Source organism: Acipenser ruthenus, chromosome 31, assembly GCF_902713425.1.
Source record: "Acipenser ruthenus chromosome 31, fAciRut3.2 maternal haplotype, whole genome shotgun sequence".
Lineage (NCBI taxonomy): Eukaryota > Metazoa > Chordata > Actinopteri > Acipenseriformes > Acipenseridae > Acipenser > Acipenser ruthenus.
Genome location: NC_081219.1, coordinates 12,736,177 through 12,758,102, shown reverse-complemented (window position 1 = coordinate 12,758,102; position 21,926 = coordinate 12,736,177). Strand labels below are relative to the sequence as shown.

The following is a 21,926-nucleotide window of genomic DNA, read 5'->3' as shown; positions in this document are numbered from 1 at the left end:
GCTTGAAGCTGTTCTTCAAGGATACAAAACGATACAGAACTGCCCTGGAATACTGTCTGAAACACAATCTCCATACCTCGACAGCACAAGAACGATTCTTCACTTCCACGTGAATAACAACCCGAAGCCAACATTGCAACAAAACTAAAATCTTTGGAAAAAACACGAGCCAAACCGTTTCGACAAAATCAAAACAGAACAATTCACTGTATTTAATGGCACGTTATTGCTAAACGGTTGTTAAAAATATATGCAGCTACGGCCAATAGTTGTGCAATTTTTGTCATTTTTTTTGCTAAGTATATGGGAAAACTACAAAGCGGTGTGTAATTCAACATTATTCAGTCGGTTTCATCTGACTTTATGAAGCAAAATGATTTAATTCTATAGGGGGATGCAAAACCTTTGGCCTAAGCTGTAGGTCATTGATAAAACCCATGGTGTTTTAACAGTCAGCTGTTCTGTTTATTGCCCTTGAATGGGGAAAAAAATGCTTTGAAATAGTTTTTTAGCAGTTCTGTAAATGCTAAATATAGATAAGAACAGCAGGGCAGCCTGATAAATGAACATTTTCTACCAGACCTGAGAACCAGCCAGGTGCACAGATAAAACATTATGAACCCATGCACACTTCAGAGCTACACTGTAATAAACACTGCAAACCAGGGTGAACGATGGTGAATGCAGAGTATAACCATGGGCGAACTGCAAAAAATACAGCAGGAAACCTTTATAAGGGGCGACAGTGCTGGAGAGCTGAGAATGCAGTGTATAGGATAGTGCTCATTATTAAGCTGCAGAGTAACGTCAGCCCTGGAGAGCTGAGCATGCTGTTAAGCCTAGTGCTCATTATGCTAAATTGTGACAGAAGTGAGGAGTACTTCAATTAGTTTCTGGAGCTGCCCCTTTTGTGTCTCTTTAACAGCTGGTTTCACAGATCCCAATTAACCCTGATCTAATCAGGGTCTGTGAAACCAGTCAGAACTGAGGGTCGTTCTTTAACCAATGGCTACAGAGTGTCGTCAGAATCCAAAAAGCACAAAAAAATCAAACCAAGGTGAATCGTTTCAGGGGTGGTGGCTGGGAATCGGAAGCTTGCCAGCACACACTGGACAGCCCGGACACACACCTCTCTGGGATAAAAGATAAGGCACTGTTTGTTGTTCCTTGGTCATGCCAGGTGTCTAAGGGGATGAAGGACGTTGCTGGTCGATGGGAGCTGTCATCGGAGATTTGGCACGGGAATATGAAAATGTACATGCGTGTATATATAGGAGGACCTAACTGCGGAAGAGCAGTCTTGTGCAGCAGAAACTCAAGATGGGATCGTGGGGTATGGTGGTGTGTCTGGCTTTCGCCGTCTATGTGGGAACTGCATCAGCAGCCACGGTAAGAGAAGCATGCGTCGAGGGCTGCTGTGTTTACTGATGTGGGGATTGATTCGTCGTGCTGCTTGCATTGCGTTTAAAGGCGTCGTAAGTTAGGTTTTCGATTCCCTGAATATTAGAACGAAAAACATCAGCTATGATAAGGGCAACGGCAAAAATGAAGCAGGAGAGTTTCCATGCCAAGTTCAGTGGAGTTCGGGGGAATCGGTGCTTCTGAATTCCATTAAAACTCCAATCTGAACCCCAGCTTGGAACTGGTTTGCATGTAGGGTACATACCCAGGATTTGGGAGTCGATTCCTGAGATAGGTAGCTTGAATCTGCATAGAAAATAGTTTTGCGTAATGGGCTAAACCCAGGAAGAAAACAGTACTGTAAAAATGTGGGTCTTGTTCAGGTAGTTTTAACACCACTCCTCCCCCGTTCTCTTGCTAACGTACTGTCTGTCTGCCTGTCAGCTAGGTGCGGTGTTAACCGAAGGGGGTATGGTCGAGGGGACCAGTAAAAAGTTGGGATTCCGAAAACATATGGACGTCTTCAAAGGGATTCCCTTCGCAGCCCAGCCAGGACGGTTTGAGGTCGCTAAACCTCACCCGGGATGGACCGGTAAGACTGTCCAGCACTGAGCATTCCCGCTTCCCACACTCCCCTTCCCAAGCCTCTCTGAGACATTCCCATCCCAGTGTCTGGAACTTCTGTGGCTGAGCTGGTTTCAGCCTTATACAAAAACTGCAGTGAACCACAGTAAAAGATTGAAAAAGTGCAGTAAATGATAGCTAATGCATAGTGAAAGAGTGGTAAGCCACTGGTAACACGGTCAATTTCACAGTTAGCCATGGAAAAGAGCCATTAATGCATGGCACAGTATAAGCATATTGCAAAATGACTTTGCAAGTACTATGGCAAAGCTTTATAAAGCACACTAATCTTGGACTAGCTCATGTTATAAAGTATAGTTATATCATTGATTTTGTATTATTAATATTATTTCTGCTGCACCCTGGATTTGTATGTTAAGAAGCTTTGTATTGGTGTTGGGACCCAGGCACCTGGCTGGTATCTCCAGGGTCCTCTCTCAGTGAAGGGACGGTGATGCTGTGGAAGGTCTTGCTAACGCAGTGTTCCTCTACGCTCCTCTGTGTTCTTCAGGGTTGCTGAAGGCCACGGAGTTCAAGCAGCGGTGCCTGCAGATGACTCTGACCCAGTCTTCCACGCGGGGCAGCGAGGACTGTCTCTACCTAAACATCTGGGTGCCCCATGGGGCTCAAGGTACGAGAGGAGCCTGGATTTCAAATGCATTTTGGGGCGTTTAACATCAGGGTTGGATTGGAGGGGTGGGGATGGTGGTAGATCCCCAGATCAATTGACTTGTATGTCACTTGATATCACTGCAAACTGACTGAAGGAGTAAAGTCCTGTGCAATAGCTGCCTCTCCTCTTCCCTTCTCTTTCAGTGTCCACTGGGCTGCCGGTCATGGTTTACCTCTATGGGGGAGCCTTCCTCGTGGGGGGGTCTCAGGGGGCTAACTTCATGGATAACTACCTGTACAGCGGGGAGGAGATCGTGCAGCGCGGGAAGGTCATCGTGGTGTCCATCAACTACCGCGTCGGGACCCTGGGCTTCCTCAGCACTGGAGATGCCAACGGGCCCGGTATGCATCAGGGAATCAGCAACCAGGCACTTTCAGAGACAGCTTCAGTGACAAACCACCTCTATTTTTACCATTACTGCAAAAATCCCAAATACTGTCCATTTTTAAAATGCACTGTAGATGCACTGTAAGTTGTATAATGGTACAAAGTGTGTGTGCTCGCTAAAAGTTAGTGCTGCGTTTTGAATCAGTCAACCAGCAGGGGCATGTGAAGACAGCTCCTGTATGTTCTTGTCGTATTTAAACTGCAGGTAACTACGGTCTGTGGGACCAGCACATGGGCATCGCCTGGGTCCACCGCAACATCAAGGCCTTCGGAGGGGACCCCGACAACATCACCCTCTTCGGGGAGTCAGCAGGGAGCGCTAGCGTCAACTTCCAGGTGCGTTAAGAAAGGGCTTCCGATATGAAAGCTAGAAATCTCATACTGTTTTTTTTTGGCTCTTGAATTCATGCTGTCTGAAGAATTTAGCATTTTGACGTTGATTTTTCCTTAACGTTTCTCTGTAATTTAGCAAGAAATTCATCCACATACTGTGAAAAGATCTTTGAGGGTATACAAGTACTGAACAGAAACATAGGGGTTGATTTGATCTCTCTGTAGCCTGCTCTGGGGAATCCCTGTGGATTGCATCATTCACCTAGCCAGGTTAATCCCTCAAAATAAGTGGTTGATGATGCAATCAGGGGGATCCCCTGATATTATAAAATGCTGTGAAAACAAAACCAGCTGTGGCAGGGTTTTGATCAGGACGACCCCTCAGTAATATCTTAAGACAAATGTTTGGACAGTTAGTCATGATATCAAGCTTGTCCGCTGTCTGTTTCTCTCCAGATCCTCACACCGTACAACAAAGGGTTAGTCCGCAGGGCTATCTCTCAGAGCGGGGTAGCGCTGAGCCCCTGGGCCCTCTCGAAAGACCCCCTCTACTGGGCAAAACAGGTCAGTGACAGGGAAACGGCTCTCTTATCATTGCAAGAAAGAATTTAACATTCTAACCCGAGCGAGATGACTAAGGACAGCACCCGAATCAGGCATCTCCAGAATTAGCTCAGTGTTCAGAAGGTGGACTGTCTCCAAACCAACCCCAAACCCCCAAACCCAACCACAACCCCCAAACCCCAAACCCCAAAACCCCCAAACCCATGCTTTCCTGTCTGTGTTGTAGATTGCGCAGAAGGTGGGCTGTCCTCAACCCCAACCCCAAACCCCAAACCCCAAACCCATGCTTTCCTGTCTGTGTTGTAGATTGCGCAGAAGGTGGGCTGTGCCACTGACACCACGACCAGCATGATGGGCTGCCTGAAGATCACTGACCCTGTGGCCCTCACCTTGGCCGGGAACCTCAGGCTGTTCAACTTAAACGGTAAGACGGAAGAAGGGTCCAGGGTCCAGGGACCAGGGGTCCAGCTGTGGCTTGTTGAGTTTCATCTGTTTTGAGTGTCTAAACAACAGTGCTGTACAATTGTAACGGCAGCAGCATTGTTTGAAATTACAACTGCAGTTACGCAGATGTGCCAAGGCTCAACTGCAATTACAATTGCATTGGAGTTACCATTAATTAGGGACATTTCATTTGCAGAGCCTGTGGTGTACGGGTTAGGATTGGCCCCGGTGGTGGATGGGGATTTCATACCAGAGCACCCCAGCAATCTGTTCCACAACGCTGCGGAGGTGGACTACATCGCCGGCACCAATGACATGGACGGGCACTTATTCGCAGGATTCGACATCCCCTCTGTCAACGAGCGCTGGACCCCAACCCCCCCGTGAGTGAGCGTTCAAAAATCCATTTCATCAGAGAATTCAAAACAAGAGCCGAATGCAAAGGAGAGAGAGACCATTCCAGGCCTTCGTCAGCGTGTCACAGACCAACAACTACATGCATGACCCAGGAATCCGCTTTCGTTGTCTTGCAGGGAGGACCTGTACGGCCTGCTGAGGGGGCTGACGAAGGAGAAGGGGGAGCGGGCCGCTAACACCTCGTACACTCTGTACACCCAGAGCTGGGGGGCCGAGCCCACCAAGGAGACCATCAAGAAGACGGTGGTGGAGCTGGAGACAGACTTCCTGTTTTTGGCTCCGACACAGGCCGCTACACACCTGCACCTCAAGCACTCAAAGTGAGCCGCTACTCCCAGTCTCTGTAGTGCCTGCAGAGAGCAGTGTGTTGTTGTACACTGACCCCGTGTCTCTTTCCCAGGGGCGGGCGGACGTACTCGTACGTCTTCAGCGTGCCGTCTCGTATCCCCTTCTTCCCCAGCTGGATGGGGGCGGACCACGCGGAGGACCTGCAGTACGTCTTCGGGAAACCCTTCACCACCCCGTTGGCGTACTTCCCCCGACACAGGGACGTCTCCCGGTACCTCATCGCCTACTGGACCAACTTCGCCTGGACCGGGTAAGCAGACCCTCACTGTCGCCTTACTGGGGTGATACTTGATTTAAGCCCATTTTCTTAAGATCTAGTTGTCTTGTTACCGTAGGGTCACCAGATGTCCAGATGCTATTGTGTTCACATATATATAAACATACAATAAATGCACCCAGGTATGGGTTGTTACCTACAGTTGCTACGGCGTGATTGAATTTTTCACTCTGATAATCTGCTCCGTGCTTCTTGCAGGAACCCCAGCGACGGAGGGTCAAAGGTCCCCAGCGCCTGGCCAGCCTACACCAAGGTCAAGCAGCAGTACCTGGAGATCAACACCAAGATCACAGCCAGCTCAGTGAAGGAGAACCTGAGGAGCCCCTTCATGAAGTACTGGGGCGAGACCTTCAGGAGCCTGCCGACTGTGGAATCAGAGCCCCCCACTATCTGAGACGTGCTGCACCCCCCGGACAGCGCTGGGCTCTGACAAACCAGCAGGGAACGTTCTTATGGTATACTGAAGCCATTGTTAGCACAACTAAACTTCTAATCTGCAGCACACCACTACAGTTTGATCTGTATAGCTCTCACAGACCTGATTTAACACATTTCTTTTGAATCAGGTACAATCATTAGAGACAAGTTATTGAAAATGTAGGAAAATGGGAATATAGGGATATTTTTTTTGGTACCTTATTCAGAATTTGTTTTAGTGCTGGTGTTTTCTGTATTTTCTCCTCCCTCCCAGTTTGCTGTTCAATAAAATCTAGTGTTGGAGCCTCTGATGCAATCAAAAGGATGTGATATTGTGGGTCATTTTTTTTTTTTTTTTTTTTGAATGCACATGTCCCAGGTTAATAAGATCCAAGAAAACAGCAGCGATTCTGCGGAGCTGCAGTGAGGGAACATAATTAGATATTCTGTGTCAGGGGTAAAATAAGTGGGCACGCTATATTTATATGAAATGATAATAATAATAATAATAATAATAATAATAATAATAATAATAATAATATTATTATTTAGATCTGCCCTTGTTAAGCTCACTAACACAGACGCTCGCGATATCTACACTATTGAAATTAGTTTCACTTGTCATCTTTTGCACCACAAACTCACAGCCACAGCACTTTACAGCACGCTGTAGATTTTAAGTACAGGGTTTATTTTTCCCCAACATAATAAACATTGCCTTAAAGTTACAGGCAGTCACTCTAATATACAAAAGACTTTACAAGGAAAGACGAAGAAAAACAAAAAGCATTTTAAACCGGAACAGAACTCACAACTGTTGTGTTATAAATTTCATATATATATTTATAATTTCATAGGAAAAAAAAAAATGTACAATGCTACACAACGACACTATGTACAAATCAATAAATACTACGGGGGAGAAAAAAAGGCAAGTTACGAAAGAGCGTTTTTTCATTCGTTTTTCTTTTTACAAAAAAAAAAAATGCCTTTCCTCCCCTAGTCTTGACACAGACAGACCCTTGTGATTATTAAGGATCAAACAGCCACAGTACTTGTCAGATCAACGTGCTTCCTTGTACCACAGCAAGCACCAATCTGGCGATACATCTGCTGTCACATGGCTGTCCCTGCCATATGCAGGTGGTGCCACTTATAAAGTGCCACTGCCAGCTAGCGCTGGAGAATTTGGGGTCAATATTTTAGACGCCCTTTAACCTCACACCCCTTGTCTAATTGTATGCATTTATAAAACTGACCTAAATACCTTAATACTGGACCACTCTTATCTCAGTTTCCTATCCCGTCTGTGCCTCCACTTTTCATTGTTGATATTCATACACTGTTTCATGTTAGGCAGCCAGTTTCAAAGGGCTGCACTGTCTCGATCTGTGTTAGTGTTCCTTTTTCAGTGCATCTCAACAGTGTGGGATCACAGGGCTCAAGGTCCCAATTGACCACAGAGCAGCGCCCCCTGTTGACGAAAGCCAGAAGCCAGCCCCGTGCAGGAAACAGTGCTGAGGTCGGGAGAGATGTCCACTGGGTTGAGGACCCTGGTCTTTGGCACATGCAGAACAAACCCCAAAAGTGCCCCTGGAGGAGCAGAACAGAAATCTATTAAAGGAACGCTGAGGTTCCTTATCTGCAAACCGTCCTTTCTTTTCAAGTTTTTAAACAAATGATCAATCCTTCATTGTAAATAGCCCATTTCAACCGTCTCCTTTTTCCCCCTTTATTACATTATTTTTGTTTATCATCTTTCTATCTATTTATAAGTCTTTCCAACAATACTTACTGCAGGGGGCACTATACCATCACATGTACAGTAAAACTAAAGGTTACTCAACAGATGCATTCTGCACTTCTCAGAGAGCAAAGTCAGCAAAGGAACTGACCAGGGCATTTATATAAATGTCTCAGATTAACACACACACACACGCACCGCCTCTCACTTCATGAAATAAAATTTAAAAAAACACACAAGCCTGAACATTTCAGGTCACCACAGGCAGAAAAGCACACACAGAGAAAAAAGTGTTCTCCTTTGGGTCTTAGCACGGGCGCATTTCCTCCTGCTCAGCCACACACAGCCAGAGAGAAGACTTCCAGCGATTGGTTCCTCAGACAGTTCCGGAGTTCCGGTGTCACCTTACGGTTCCGGGGGTTGACGTGGAAACCACCAGCCTGGGGCTCCCTCTATTGGCAAAGCAGGGAACGTGCCCAGGCGAGGCTGTAGCCATTCGAACTGTCCTCATTGAATGCACGCTGTACTGTTTCCTCTCCCTCTATCGCTGTGCACTGCAGTCACTGGAAACGAACAGAAGACCCAAGCGATTAACAACAACTATTAGCACCACTTGGAGGGGTTTTCAACACAAAGGCCTTGTGTTTTACATTACAGAAAACAGGAGAGTCCTTAAAGTCAGCTTGCATTCAATACAGAACTCCTGTATCCATTTCAAAGGGCCTCTTTCCTTTAAAGCCACAGACATGTCCCTAGGATTCTGTCATCCTGTTTCCCTGTAGGCTTAGGGGAATTCTTTCTAATGCTGTAGTGGTTGAGATCATTTCAACACCACAGGGTGCAGAGTGACAGCTGCTAACAATGCAGTGATGTGTGTTCTTTACCCCGGTGAGATTTAGTGTCGAATCAACTCCCAGCTTCTACAGAAGTGTCGGATTTCCGTCTTGAAGCTCTGGTGTCATTTTAAAAGGTGAGTTGCCCCTTTCTTGTAGGGAAAGAGTTTAAACTCAAAAGTAGCTGGCAGGAGGAGGGCTATTCGAACCCCCGACCTCAGGGTGTTCCACCTCCTCTCCTCAGGGCTAGTGCCGACACAGTGTCCTTCGACAACGAAGCAAGGATAATAAGCCGCTCTTTCTCCACGGCACAGGCACCTCATCAGTTCATTCCTGTTAAAAAAGCTCTCTCTTGTTATCTTGCGCCATCGCAGGCCCGCGAGGGCTCGCCACCCCAAAAGCTGGGGTGTCCACGGCTCCTGGGGGCCTCCACGCAGATCTGTAAACATGTACCCTCCGAAGGGTAAGCGCTGTCCAGTTCACCTCGTTTGCACAGGTTTATAAAAGGTGTGTTTTTTTAATGTCACTGATAGGATTGTGTTCTCTGGGGCTGGGTAGGCACAGCCTCCCTGAAGGGTCCCGGGTTTAGAAGATGCCCTTGGCGATCTTCAGGCCCTTCTGCTTCATGCGCGGGAGGGTGGAGCTGGCCACGTGCTTGGTCCGGCCCGCTTTGGGGAAGCCCCGCCTCTTCAGGACGAAGTTGTAGTTGGCCGACGAGTTCATGGCGTAGAAGACGTTTGCGTTGTCGGGGATCTTCAGTTCTGCAGGGAACACATGTTTTATTTCATTATTACTACATTCTGGCAGGGGGGGTTATTTCTGCCTCTTTCAATTAGTATTTAGTCCTGCAATGAGTATTATATAAATACATGGATAAACAAACAGACTCAATACCAGGATGCCTGAAGGTTTAACTAGAAAGGCACAGTAGATCGTTACATCATTAACTATGTAGTCAATGACATCACAGGCACAGTCATAGATTTCAATAGAAATAAGTCGGTAGTTCTGTAGTCTCATGTATGTTTCGTGCTTGTTTTTCTACTGCTGTGTTTGAAGCTCAGACGGGACAGACTCACCTTTCTCCTCGGAGATGACCTGCACCAGCTCGTAGTCCTCCGGCCGCTCGCGCTCCAGGTTGTGTTTCACCATGGCCTTGCGGACCACCACGGGGGTCTTATCCTGACTCGTCACCTGCGGGAAACGAGAGTCTGTGTCTTTACTGGGGTTCCAGGATCTCTACTGGACACCAGTGCAAACAGATACAAATTCAATACATATATGTAACAAATGTAATAAAAAAAATCTGTGAGGATAAAAGCATGCATTCTATATACAGTATAGTATTTAGATTTTTTTGGTGTGAATACAGCCCACCAGCAGGGGGCGTCCTCCTCACCAGGATGCTCTTGTACATGTTGCCGTTGTCCACGTCCAGGCTGACCCGGATGATGCAGCAGTCGTCCACCTGCTGATTGTAGAGGGGCAGAGACAGGGAGGAGTAGCTGGAGAAGCCGGAGACTGAGCGCTTGTGCGAGCGAGAGGCTGTGACGGGAGTGGAGGAGAACGAGGAGGACGAGGCGCTGCTGGAACCCGAGCCCGAGCCTGAGCAGATCCCAGACGTCTCCAGAGAGGAGATGGACGTGGACTCCCAGAACTGAGGGGACAGAACAGAGCGGAGCTTTTAACACAGCTAACAGACGCAATGCACACTTCCTGATCTGTGTTCTAGGCACTCAGCTCTGTTCTAGGTTCTAGGCAGTGATCTGTGTTCTAGGCACTCATCTCTGTTCTAGGTTCTAGGCAGTGATCTGTGTTCTAGGCACTCATCCCTGTTCTAGGTTCTAGGCAGTGATCTGTGTTCTAGGCACTCATCCCTGTTCTAGGTTCTTGGCAGTGATCTGTGTTCTAGGCACTCATTTCTGTTCTAGGTTCTAGGCAGTGATCTGTGTTCCAGGTTTGAGCTGCTGCAGTCTTGCCAGGTTTTTAATATCTTTATGTTTACAATGCAGCCCAAGATTAGTGCTAATGAGGGTCAGTGGAACCAAACGTGACATTTTTATTAATCACGTTAAAATGATAAAGGGATATTATACTACTTTTAGTTAAGTGTGTTATATTAGGTATTATTATTAGGTTTGCGATGATGCGGATGAGTGGAATGGAATGTTTGGCTGCAGTTCTCCCTCATGGAGCTGATGGAAGTAGATTCTTAGAGTATATATACCGTGAGAATCTGCTCTGGAAGGTGGCTCCCCTTGCCTAAGGCAGAGTTGGAATGTTTTACAGTAGACGTGGCATTCTACAAAGGAATTAAACGCCAGTCACAAAAGGTACAGCAATTGTATATTAAAAACAAAACAGTGTGTGTGTTTAAGGATGTTGCAGGACAGCACTGCCCGATTAAGACATGCGTCGCATTTTTTTCTTTCTAGCTATGACTAATATTAGTAACAACATTCTGATAACATTAATCATTGATGAATATTTGAGAAATAAAACACTGCTCAGAGAAAAATAAATAAATAAATAAATAAATAAATAAATAAATAATAATAATAATAATAATGAAAAGCACAATTTATACAAAATCAGGAACATACTGTAAAATAAATCTCTATATTTATGGACCTATAATCTTGTAAGGCCTTACTGCTTGAATATTGCCTGGTCAATATTAAAATAATGCCAGACTGTTTTTCCAGGAATCTATATATTGCCTGACATGTTATCGCAGTAAGACCCTAACAAGGTCCACAATCCTGCTCGGTTTGAATACTGCCTGGTCAGTATAAACCCACCTTCTTCTCGGTCGTGTCGGGGGACTCGGAGACGAAGCTGATGTTGATCTCCTCCACGTCGGAGCTGGAAGAGCCGGCCGAGGTCACGCTGAGGGAGTCCCCCCCGTCTCCCCCCCCTCCGCCCCCCAGGTAGGGTCCGTAGCGCAGCTGCTCGAAGGACTTGGAGTGGGAGCTCCCCGCGCTGCTGCAGCCCGGCTCCGCACTGGCAGGCTGCCTACTGCAAAACAACACCACCATCAAACACATTTCCATGAGCAATTCCCAGCACAGGACCCAGGGGGTGCAATGTAAGAGAGAACAGAAACACTCACTCGCTCCATCGCTTGATGATCCCCGTGTTTTTCTTGGCTTTCAGGGTGTTGCTGGCGGACTCAGACAGGGGTTCAATCTCGCACGACTGGCTGTAACTGTGGAGTGAGCAAGACAAGCCAGGGGTTAGCAGCCAGACTGGGAACGAGGGTGGGAGGAGACACCCACCTTTCTGAATGTGAGGTATCAGGTTTAAACTCCTATTCACTGCTGGAGTTAGGAGCTCTTCCCCGCTCACACGCTAACACATCACCCTCTTCCCTAGTCCTTCTCTTTATGAACAAATTGTCCAGAGGAAGAGAGAGGATCACACTCCTCTGGGTAGCAAAAGCACTGATTAGCTTTTGAGGTCTGACTAATCAAGACTACACAAACGATCACTGTCCCGACCCTATGGTGGCCACCGTCCTGAATTTCCCAGCTCCCCCCGGAAGCACAGGGCTCTGTCGGTCCTCACCTCTCTGCCTCGCTGAGCCTCTCCAGCCCGGACAGCCACTCCACAAACAGGGAGTCCTGGACGAAGTTGTAGTTGTTGCAGGCTGACTGCAGCAGCTTGATCTGGGCGATCACCTCAAACTCCTGCGGGGGAAGAGAGAGAGAGAAGATCTAATCATCTCAGTAAAAGGAGTAATCGATGAGGCTTTAGATTACAGGCAGGGACCAGCAGGCAGTATTAATAACTGTCATTTTGCACAGGGTAAGGTTTGTAAAAAAAACTAGCTCTGAGAAGTCTTGTAGGTCTACCTTGTTAAGCTTCCCAAACACAATGAGTGAGTTTATTTTACAATGATAGCCTCACTCTTAACACTGCAGTACTGTATAGAGAAAGAGAACTCCACTCAGACAAGCAGACCAGTAAACTAATCTAATAGAGTGATGTATAGATCTATAGACATTTCCATTTATTTTCAGACTAATGTATTGTAGGTAGTCTTCAATGTTACTTCATCGTCGGACTGCTTCGCTTTACAAAGCGCTGGCTACTTCACCTGTTAGATCATTTTTAAAAAAATTACCTTTTTTCTTTTTTCAAAGTTTATTAATCCTCCCTGTGAAATAAAAACAAAAATATATATTGTAGTTTATGAATCAATATTATCTTAGGTTAAAAAAATAGAAACTCTGTTCCCTTTAATTGAATGGAGTATAAATACAAGCAATGGTTCATTGAAGATAGACTTTCTTATAAAAGGAATGTTCAGCATTTTTCAGCAGTCTAAATCTGCACGGTACTTTCGCACTGTACCATGCATTCTGCATGCATGCGATTGACCAGGCTTCACAGTGACCAGGATTGCTTTACTAAGCACTCCGAGGTCAGCACTCACCTCGAGATGGTCTTTCATGGCAGTGTCCATCATGACCAGGTCAGTGAGGAAGGTGCCCAGGTAGGGGATAGTGCCTTGCATCACACCCTGAAACAGCAAGGGAAGGAGCCAGTGTCAAACACAGAGAGAGGGGGTTTGGAACCGGCTGAACCAGACCCCCCCCCATCAATGATAATAATGATTCTTACAATTATTTACAACATGCAAAAGATCAAATTGATGTGCATTTTACTGTCGATTTCATTTGTATGCATTATGCCAAGTATCAAAAAGCTACCTTTGGGCCACTGAAATAAGACTCCTATTGCATAGCAGTTTCACCCATTCCAGGTTTTACTACCAGCTTGATTAGCCACAGTGTGCAGGTAACAAGCTCAGGTGTGTTCTATTAAACGGACAGTAAAACGAGGCATGGATCAAAGAGTTTTATTATTTCCCTCCCTGGTTTCTGTACTAAGAGGGTGCAAGGGGCTCGCTGGTCACTGAGGAGCCTGCACCCTCTACAGACCTGGCTTGACCACTAGGGGGCAATGATGCAGAAGTCAGCCTGCAACTCAACCACGAACAGAAGTCGCAACACCAGAGGGCGCCTTCAGATCGAGTCGGGTCTTTCCAGGCATGCGACTGGCAGCTGCTGAAGTGTCCACCTACCAGCTCTCTCTGCTGCTGCTGCCGTTTCTGTGCCCGCTTGGGGTTGATCTCCAGCGTGGCGAACTTTGAGGTGCCCTCCTGGAGAGAGAAACACAAACGGGGGCTCGTTACTGAGCCGTGCCTTCAAAAAAACACACACAATCAGGAGACCCCAAAAGGTGAAGACGCGTCTTTGCCGATGTCTCTCCTGTTTAAATACATAACAGTGTCATTGGAAACTAGTAGAGAAAAAAAAAAGCGTTTAGGTAGAAAGGAGATCAAACTGAGTCATAATGAGAAACTGCACACCTCCTGCGAACGAAACCCGCGTAGGTAGGCAGGACCCAATCAGTCTAAAATTAGAGCGCTGTCTTTTTCTTCCACAATGGAAAAGGCCGAATAAGCGTTTTTAGGCACTTCACATAACACGCAGTTACAATTTAAACAAGCATATATGACCGACTCAAGCGAACCATTTAGTCAAGCGTCATTCTGAAATGCCTGCTTCCACTCACAGAATGAAAAATATTTCTTGATTAACGGTTTATATTTGCGTTGCATATCTGAACGGGATAACCCTAGAAATGCTTCGGTAAAACTTTTTTAGCACCCGTCTTGGGCTACCTAATATAATCTTAGGGAAGGGCAGACGGTGCTAATTTGGATCTGTGAAAAACAGTCAATCAGACAAAGTGTGTTTAAAATGATTTACTTTAGATTATAAACTGTTAGAGGATCTCTTACACCCTACTTAATTTAGACGTGTGGTGTATTAATCCCGTGTGTGTTATTTGCTTTAATAGTTTGTGCAACACTGTTGAATTTACTTTCTGTACCGACTCATGCGTACTGTGACTGGGAGATAAGGGTGCAGCCATCACCCTCCCTCCCTCCCTCCCCTCCCGGGATATCCCTCTGTAATCAGCTCTTACACACGGGGATTCCAGCCAGCTCTGAGGTGGGGCTCTAATCAGACCTGGCAGCCTGCTGTGACATCAGCAGGGATTCCCACTCCCTCACCTCACCTTCCACCCAAGCCCCGCCCCCTCCTCCTGGCAGGGAATTCCGCTGGCTCCAGGAGGAACGGCATCAGTCACGCATTCTATCTCGGGAATGCGCCGTTCACAACCTACTGAGCGGGAGGGAGGTAAGATGCCTGGAGCTCAAAGGAGTACCAGGGTGGGTATTTTACATTGATGCTGAGGGATAAAATAAATAAATAAATAAATAAATAAATAAATAAATAAATAAATAAAAAAGTGCTGTGTGTCCCTGTCATGTTTTGAAGATGGAGCTCTTCTATGAGACAAATGCTGGCAATATTTCTCAGTTACTGAAACTTTGTCAGATTCACTACAGGAGCCTGCAGTAATTATGGGGGTCCGTGATGTAAGCACAGCCGCTTAAGCATATTGTAAAATGTTTGGAAAGCGGCTGACCTCCGGCAGGCTGGGGGCTTCATTACATCTCTATGATCGAAGGGCTGCTTGCTCTTGACCTTTGCGGTCACTCAGCAGGCAGTTCCAGTCAGCAGAGCATGGCCGGCGATCCACCACATCCTGCCTTGCTGAGCGCTGCACATTTCTTAGAATCACAGATATATTTATACACCCACACCAGCTCGCTGAACTGACTAGCTGGCTTCTCAATAACCAATGACCCAAACCCGCTTAAAAACCACAGCAGCTGGCCCGCCCTGCGTACACCTGGCATCGACTTCCTGCAGCTTGCTAGCGGGGGGCTGCACCAGCGAGCGCGCGGGCATCAGTTATCAATCAATACCCAACTGGGGCTCAGATTCACAGCACGACTTAATATATACTTCAAAGAAAAACGAAAGAATGAAATTGCGCAATTGTAATATGAATATAGCACCTTAAAAGGGGAAGTGCTTTTAGCTGTTTAGTGGAGGCTGTGGTCAGTTCAGAGTACAGAGCTGGCCCCTGCGCTGTAGCGAGCAGTTGGTCCCTCACCTTGATGAGCAGCTCCCGGCTCAGGGAGTGGTTGTTCTCGTCGGAGAAGATTTCCGACAGCTCGTGAAATATCCGGAAGTTTTCCCTGGACACCTCGTCCCAGGTCTTCTTGAGCCTGTGGATGGAGTTGCACTGCAGAGCCGAGAGGATCGCTCTGAGGGACGAGAAGTTCTTCAGGATCCGACATTCCTAAAAGGACGGACCGCACAAAAATAACTGGCCGGTCATGACAAGCAAACTAACTAATGTGTCAGCTAATGCCTTCACAACAATATTCATGTTCGATAGAACCAGAGATACACAATCTTATCACAGTAAAAGCATAGCAAAGTGTAATAAAGCACAGTGAAAGCATTGTAAAGAATAGCAAGGTACGGTAAAGCATATTAAAAATGGCAAACCAGGGTAAAGTAAGGTAAATGTATAGCTATGGGAAAACTGCAAAAACACTGCAGTAAACTTTTCTAAGGGCTGTTAAAAGCAGGAGCAGCGCCTCACCCTGGCCACCTCGATCCACCGCTCCAGGATCTTGGCTCTCTGTGTGGGTTTGAGGGTCTTGTCGCTGAGGCAGGTGCTGATCACACAGTTGGTGACGTTGTTGAACTGGGTGACCGTGGCGCGGATGGTGGGGGCCAGGTGCTCCTTCCCCTTCTTGTCTCTCTGAGACCAGGTGCTGCCCAGGCACTGATAGGGCACCACCTTCTTGAAGAGCTCCTGTCGGGGGCGAAGGGAGAAAAGGGAGACGTTCAAATATTTAAACGAGTCATAAAATCAGACAATCGCTACGAGATCCATGCCTGTTCTGCGATTATTATTAAAATATAGTTTGATGTCTATGTAACTGTTCTGGGGGGCTGCTTTCTTCTTTGACACCAGTTTCATGAATATATTCATTAAAGCTCGTGGGGAGATTCTGAAAATGCATTTCATCCTATGAAAGCAGATTTCCATGTGTGTTGGCTGCACTCTCTTACCGCGTCCAAGAGCGTGAACTGCTCTGCCACCACGTCCTGCGAGAAGGACAGGAAGTCGGGCCGCTCCTCCTCGTATCCGTTCTCCTCCAGCATGGTGAAGGTGCAGGCTCTGTGGTCAAGCACTGCGGGGAGAGACAGAGCTTCAATACACGAAGCACCCAGAAACGGAGAACCACTGCCTTCAAACGCAGCACAATCTTAAAAGGGAGACCTGCTAGAACTCAGATGCTTTGACTTTTTGTTGGGTGGAGATTAACTTGTATCAGCTTGTATCAGCACACTATACTGTATTTTCTATAATATACCGTTAAAACGTGACATCAATTCCTCCTGATGCAAACTATCTAATAGTAGAGACAATCTGATACACAGAAATGTCAGATGGCTGAATCACATCAAAGTGTGAGTGTGTATCAGTGTGTGCATGTGTGTGTGTGTGTGCGAGTGCATGGCTGTGCCAGTGCCAGCGTGCTGCGTACCCTCATTCTCCGGCGTGCGGTGCTGTCTCTGGTGGAACTGGGCCAGCAGGTTGCAGGCTCTCCTCTCCAGGTCCGAGCCAGGGAAGTTGAGGTGCAGGTAGGAGATGAGCTGCAGCAGACACCCGTATTCCGGGGGCTTCCAGAAATCATCCGAGTACTGATCCAGCCAGGCGCCCAGGATCGACGAGATAGTGCTGCGACACAGTCACGCAGGACAACATTACACAGGGCTCGGGTTTGCCAGCAGAAAAAGACACGGGTGCATTTCACTGCAAAGCTACCTACTTCTTCAGCTCTGTCCGGTCATCCCCGGTCAGTCTGGAGCCCTCTGCGCTGGAGTGGTGGTGCAGCTTCGCATACCTGGAACCAAGCAGGGGAGCGGAACAAAACGATTAGTTTCCAAACAAAAAGCCTCACCACCCCCAACTACAGAGAGTCAAGTGGAGACGATGAGGTCATTATCTGTCACCGGGTTTCACCAGGCGTGACGTCACACAACGATACCCCCTCAGGTCCTTTCACCTTGTTCTTGACCTTCGACCTCCGGGGCTGGCGTACCTGTTCAGCAGGAGATCCAGCACTTGCTTTGTGCTTGCGAAGGAGCGGTAGGTGCACAGGAATATGGTCACATAGGTCGAGTCGTTTCCCCTGAAGGCTGACACCAGATACTCCACCAGCTTCTCCAGAGTGCCGGCCTTGATGGTGCGCACCTTACAGGTCTCGTAGAGGCTCAGAGCTGCCTCCGTCTCCACCTGGACACAGAGCACCACACAGTCAGAGACAGGGGACTCCACCGCTGCGCGGAGATCAAACGACGTGCCCACTTTTAAAACACATGAATCTAATAGCGTGCCTTTGCATATCAAGCACCTCATCTGTCAGATAACCCCCCCCCCTTCCTTTTCCTAGTACTCACCCCCAGCCACCGCTGCCCCTTGCTGGCTGCCTGGTGCACCTGCACCTTCCTGAGTGTGATGGTGTAGACTGCTCCCTCCTCCACCTCCTCGCCGATCTCCTGGGTCGAGCTCTGAAACAGCACCAAATACATTTGAGTCATATATTAATACTGGTTGTGTGTTAAATACATGTGCAATACTGATAGATTAGAGACAGTTTAAGGTTTCTAAGTGAGGGATATTCGGCTGCAGTTACACAAATCTCCCTGTCTAAATGCACATTTCTCCAGGGTAGATCCATGACTGTGTGCTGCAGGGGTCCTGAACCAAGACCTCACATGTCATCTGTACTAAATCTCTGGTAACAGCCTGGAGAGCAAAGGAGCTTGACAAAAACAACAGCAGAGCAACATCAAGTGGCCTTCAGCCGCGTGCATCAACAGTGGGAGCAGAGAGACAGAGACTGCACTGCTTGCTAGCCTGTCTGGCTATGCTATACCACATAAACCAACCCGACCCAACGCTGCCGGCAATTTCCCAGGGATAACAGCTATAGTAGACCCCACCCACGACAGCCTGCCAATCAGAAAGAAGATCACTCTCTGAGGGACTCCCACCCAGGAGGATTGTGGGTATTTAAATGAACACAGACACGACCACTGCTAGCGTGTCCATTTTCCAATTTCAAAGAACGAAGCAGGATTAAAAACGGCAGCCGCCCTGATAAAACAAGAATTATTAGATGCTAATGTCCAATTTTTTATTTGCATGCTAAACGTGTTTTATTAATCCCAGCAGATAAGAATCTCAAGGCGTTCTATTATTTTTTTTTTCATTGTGTAAGACGGGTGCTGTGTGTTTTTGTAATCATTCTCCTCTGTCCCTTGTGTGTCTGTTCCACCGGGGAAAAGCGCGTTCTCAAAGCTGCTCACTGAAAGAACGGCCTGTGCTGTACTGTTCCGTTTAATTAAAAACACACCAGATAAACCGTCCCAGAGCGAATTCAACTCGCCAGGACGGATGTACAGCACACAGGGCTCCAATGTGACTTGTTCTGGGGAGAACAAGCAAACAGCACTCCCTCCACGAAGATTTTGTTTTGCATCCAGACACAGCGACCTCATAATACATACATTTTTCATTGACATTGCTTTATGGGGGGGGGGGGGGGGGGGGGATGGCATCCTCATATGAGGTCGTCATGCATGAATGGGTTAATTTCTTTAATGCAATTTAGCCATTACTGTAATTGCCACAAAATACATAGTTGCTCTCCAGCAATTACTGTGTTTAACTAAACTGGGTTTCATGGTGCTTTGTGGTTAGAAAGCTGGGCTTACAACTTATACACACAAACTTAACTGGCAAGCTGGTATGCAAATAAACAAAGTTCATAATAATGAAGAAAGACATGGCATGCCTTTCCACTGAATAAACTTGCATTCTAACACAGACTTTATCTTGTGCTTTTATATCATTGAAGATCTGTGTATACTTCCTGCATACCACGCAGAAACCCCTCCCCCTAGTAATGATATTACTCACAGGGTTAGTCACACACACACACTCTCACTGGCAGTTCCCATGGCTACCAGGCCTTGTTTTGTTTCTGTAATGAAACCCACAGACCTGACAACACTCCCCTCCACTATGAGTTCTTAAAGGGGAAGGCTGTTGCAGTACCACTGAATTACACAAGAAGAGAAAGCACTCCACGATTAAAACAACACAGACAAGCAGCGCAAGGCCTTTCGCGTCTCCATGGCGACGGCCGCCGCAGTTCTCCGAATCTGATCGGAGTGTTTTTCTGAGAGCAGGCCTCTTGATTTGAAATAGGTTTTAATTTGTTTCGTAATGAAGCGATAGGCCGTGGGACTTGTTTTTTTCGAAATTAAATAACAGCCTTATTTAATTCCGGGCAGGGGTTTTAGCATCACATTAGGAGGATTTGCTTTAGCAGAACTGTAGACTGGAGGGCCTGAGGAAAATCTGTGGTTTCCAGACGCTGCCTTTGAGCACCGATGGAACTCATGTCTCGAATTCAGCCACACGCATTACAAGAGATAATCAGCTTAACTGAAGAGAGCGTGTGTGTGTGTGTGTGTGATTCCTTCAGGTACACAAGAAATCGAGCGCCACTTGTTCAAACGCCTCCCTTCTTAAAATGAGAGACTCAAGGAGGAAACTGACTGTTTGGATGGCCAGATCCAACCTGCCAGTACATTTTAAATCTCGCCTCATTGCAAAAAGTTGGTATCATTTTTATTTGTGGGACTCATAGGTCTCTTGTAGCTTAAAGGCCACTTTTTTTTTTTTCAATATATTTATTGTTGAACTTGAGGATTGCTTCTGAAGCAACTTCGCTGCCCTCTTAAACACAGCCCAGAAGTTACTAAAGTCAAGTACTGAGATGCAGGCTGACCTATGTACTCCAATTCAATAGCTTCTGCTATTTGGTATCTGTTTAGAGCATCGCCATGGCGATAAGCAGGAGACAGAGGGAACTCCCTGAGCAGTGGCAGAGTGACATCAGAGAGCGTGGTGGCAGGGGGACCCCGATAAGGAGGGTGTGCGTACAGTCACACAGGAGAGATTACTTGGAAGAACACGTCTCCCTTGCTGTCGTCTTGCGAACACGTCATTCGCAATAGCTGGATTGTTCTATCATCTCAGCACTGTAGTATTTATGAGTGTTGATAGACTGTGGGCACATAGTTACATGCAAACACACAAAGCAAATGTTTTTCAGCTACAGCACGAGGATATACCATGCAAAGCCATTACTGGTCCACTTAACTGGTCCCTAGAACATGCCTTGAGCAATAGACCTATCCAAAACCATCCCAAAAATGATTACACCCTAGAATACAGACATTCAAACAGAATGCCTACTCAGGGATGGGAATAAGACTCCATTGCATAGCAGTTTCATCCACGCCTGGTTTTACTAGGAGTTTAATAAGAGAAATGAGATATATATATATATATATTGAAAACGTGTTTAGTTTTCAAAACAAAGGAGAACCATGCGTACATTTAATTTGAGCTATGCCAACATCATAACTTCAATAGACTTCAAAAACATTTTTACTACAGAAAAGCTGTACTGTATAAACTACAGGCAAGAACAGGTCTGATAATATTAATATGTCCTTTAGATAGATAGATAGATAGATAGATAGATAGATAGATAGATAGAGACAGCCAGAAAGATACATATACAGTAGATAGATAGACAGATTAAAAGATAGTTTGTGATTTATTTTTAATGATCATAAAATGTGACTTCCCTCCCATAGTGGCACGTAAACTAATGACTTGTTTTGCATGTAAAATACTATTTGAGTGTTTCTGTTATTACAGAAACTGCTGTGTAAAGATCACCTCCTCCCCTCCCCTCGAAAACCAACCCAGCTGGTCCGGATTCACTCAGCAGCTTGGCTTTCCCATGCCAGTTAAAATCCAGGGTGTGCCGTGGCTATATCCCCTGTGCATACTGCAACAGCAGCAATTCACAATCTGTGGCATTACTCTGAGCTGTATCTGTGGCACACAAGTCTCACATCTGTGACGTTAACCTGGAAACGAGGGGTGTTAATAGCATGTATGTATATATTTAGGCACGCACAGATATATCTACAAGTACCTCCAAGGTTTATTTTCAAACACACTTTCCCTTGACAAAGGTATGTTTTGCAACGTTAGGCAGTTGGCTCTTTCGTGCAAAAACGTCAAAGCCGAATACACATGCTGGACATGTTGCAGTAATTTGCTTTCAACAGTTTCCGCTTCAGTCTGATGTTAATTACAGTGTGACCGTCAGTCACCCTATAAAGTTAGTGATCAAACACACTCTGTGTACCGACCTTCCTCTTACTGGCAGCTACCAACCACAGCAGCCAGCAAACCCCGATTTGATTTCAGAATGCACGACATTGTTTTATACTCTATGGTTTTCCTCCATGCATTTCCGTAGTAGCAGAGAGTTGGGAGTGGATATCCCTGCCTCGGTCTAACTGTTAGCAAAACCAGGTCAACCTCCGCCTCTCTCCCGGCTCCCTGCTCCTAATGCAC

General features: G+C 46.5%; 2 protein-coding genes across 7 annotated transcripts in view; one reads left to right on the top strand and one right to left on the bottom strand.

The window, feature by feature from the left end:
• Positions 1-14: 14 nt before the first annotated feature.
• Positions 15-6,207, top strand: LOC117396792 (bile salt-activated lipase-like). Its single transcript, XM_033994983.3, has 11 exons — positions 15-1,389; positions 1,846-1,993; positions 2,537-2,656; positions 2,842-3,039; positions 3,291-3,421; positions 3,875-3,982; positions 4,289-4,406; positions 4,623-4,809; positions 4,960-5,163; positions 5,244-5,441; positions 5,667-6,207. The coding sequence occupies exons 1-11, from the start codon at positions 1,321-1,323 to the stop codon at positions 5,860-5,862; spliced, it is 1,677 nt and encodes a 558-aa protein (XP_033850874.3). The 5' UTR covers positions 15-1,320; the 3' UTR covers positions 5,863-6,207.
• A 348-nt stretch (positions 6,208-6,555) lies between these two features.
• LOC117396931 (ral guanine nucleotide dissociation stimulator-like) overlaps positions 6,556-21,926 on the bottom strand; it is a 51,813-nt gene continuing 36,442 nt past the window's right edge. For 3 of the 6 annotated variants that reach the window (XM_033995302.3, XM_033995301.3, XM_033995297.3), the window contains exons 2-18: positions 17,873-17,983; positions 17,515-17,708; positions 17,242-17,316; positions 16,957-17,150; positions 16,478-16,599; positions 16,002-16,217; positions 15,504-15,692; positions 13,552-13,629; positions 12,901-12,987; positions 12,589-12,621; positions 12,030-12,151; positions 11,575-11,670; positions 11,264-11,480; positions 10,690-10,764; positions 9,862-10,119; positions 9,542-9,656; positions 6,556-9,223 (exon numbers count right to left, since the gene is read on the bottom strand). In XM_033995302.3, coding sequence (XP_033851193.2) covers positions 9,048-9,223; positions 9,542-9,656; positions 9,862-10,119; positions 10,690-10,764; positions 11,264-11,480; positions 11,575-11,670; positions 12,030-12,151; positions 12,589-12,621; positions 12,901-12,987; positions 13,552-13,629; positions 15,504-15,692; positions 16,002-16,217; positions 16,478-16,599; positions 16,957-17,150; positions 17,242-17,316; positions 17,515-17,708; positions 17,873-17,983 — 2,358 coding nt within the window. In that variant the 3' untranslated portion in view covers positions 6,556-9,047. The remainder of the gene's footprint in view (positions 9,224-9,541; positions 9,657-9,861; positions 10,120-10,689; positions 10,765-11,263; positions 11,481-11,574; positions 11,671-12,029; positions 12,152-12,588; positions 12,622-12,900; positions 12,988-13,551; positions 13,630-15,503; positions 15,693-16,001; positions 16,218-16,477; positions 16,600-16,956; positions 17,151-17,241; positions 17,317-17,514; positions 17,709-17,872; positions 17,984-21,926) is intronic. The other 3 variants (XR_009309590.1, XM_033995298.3, XM_033995300.3) reach the window with 3 other exon arrangements.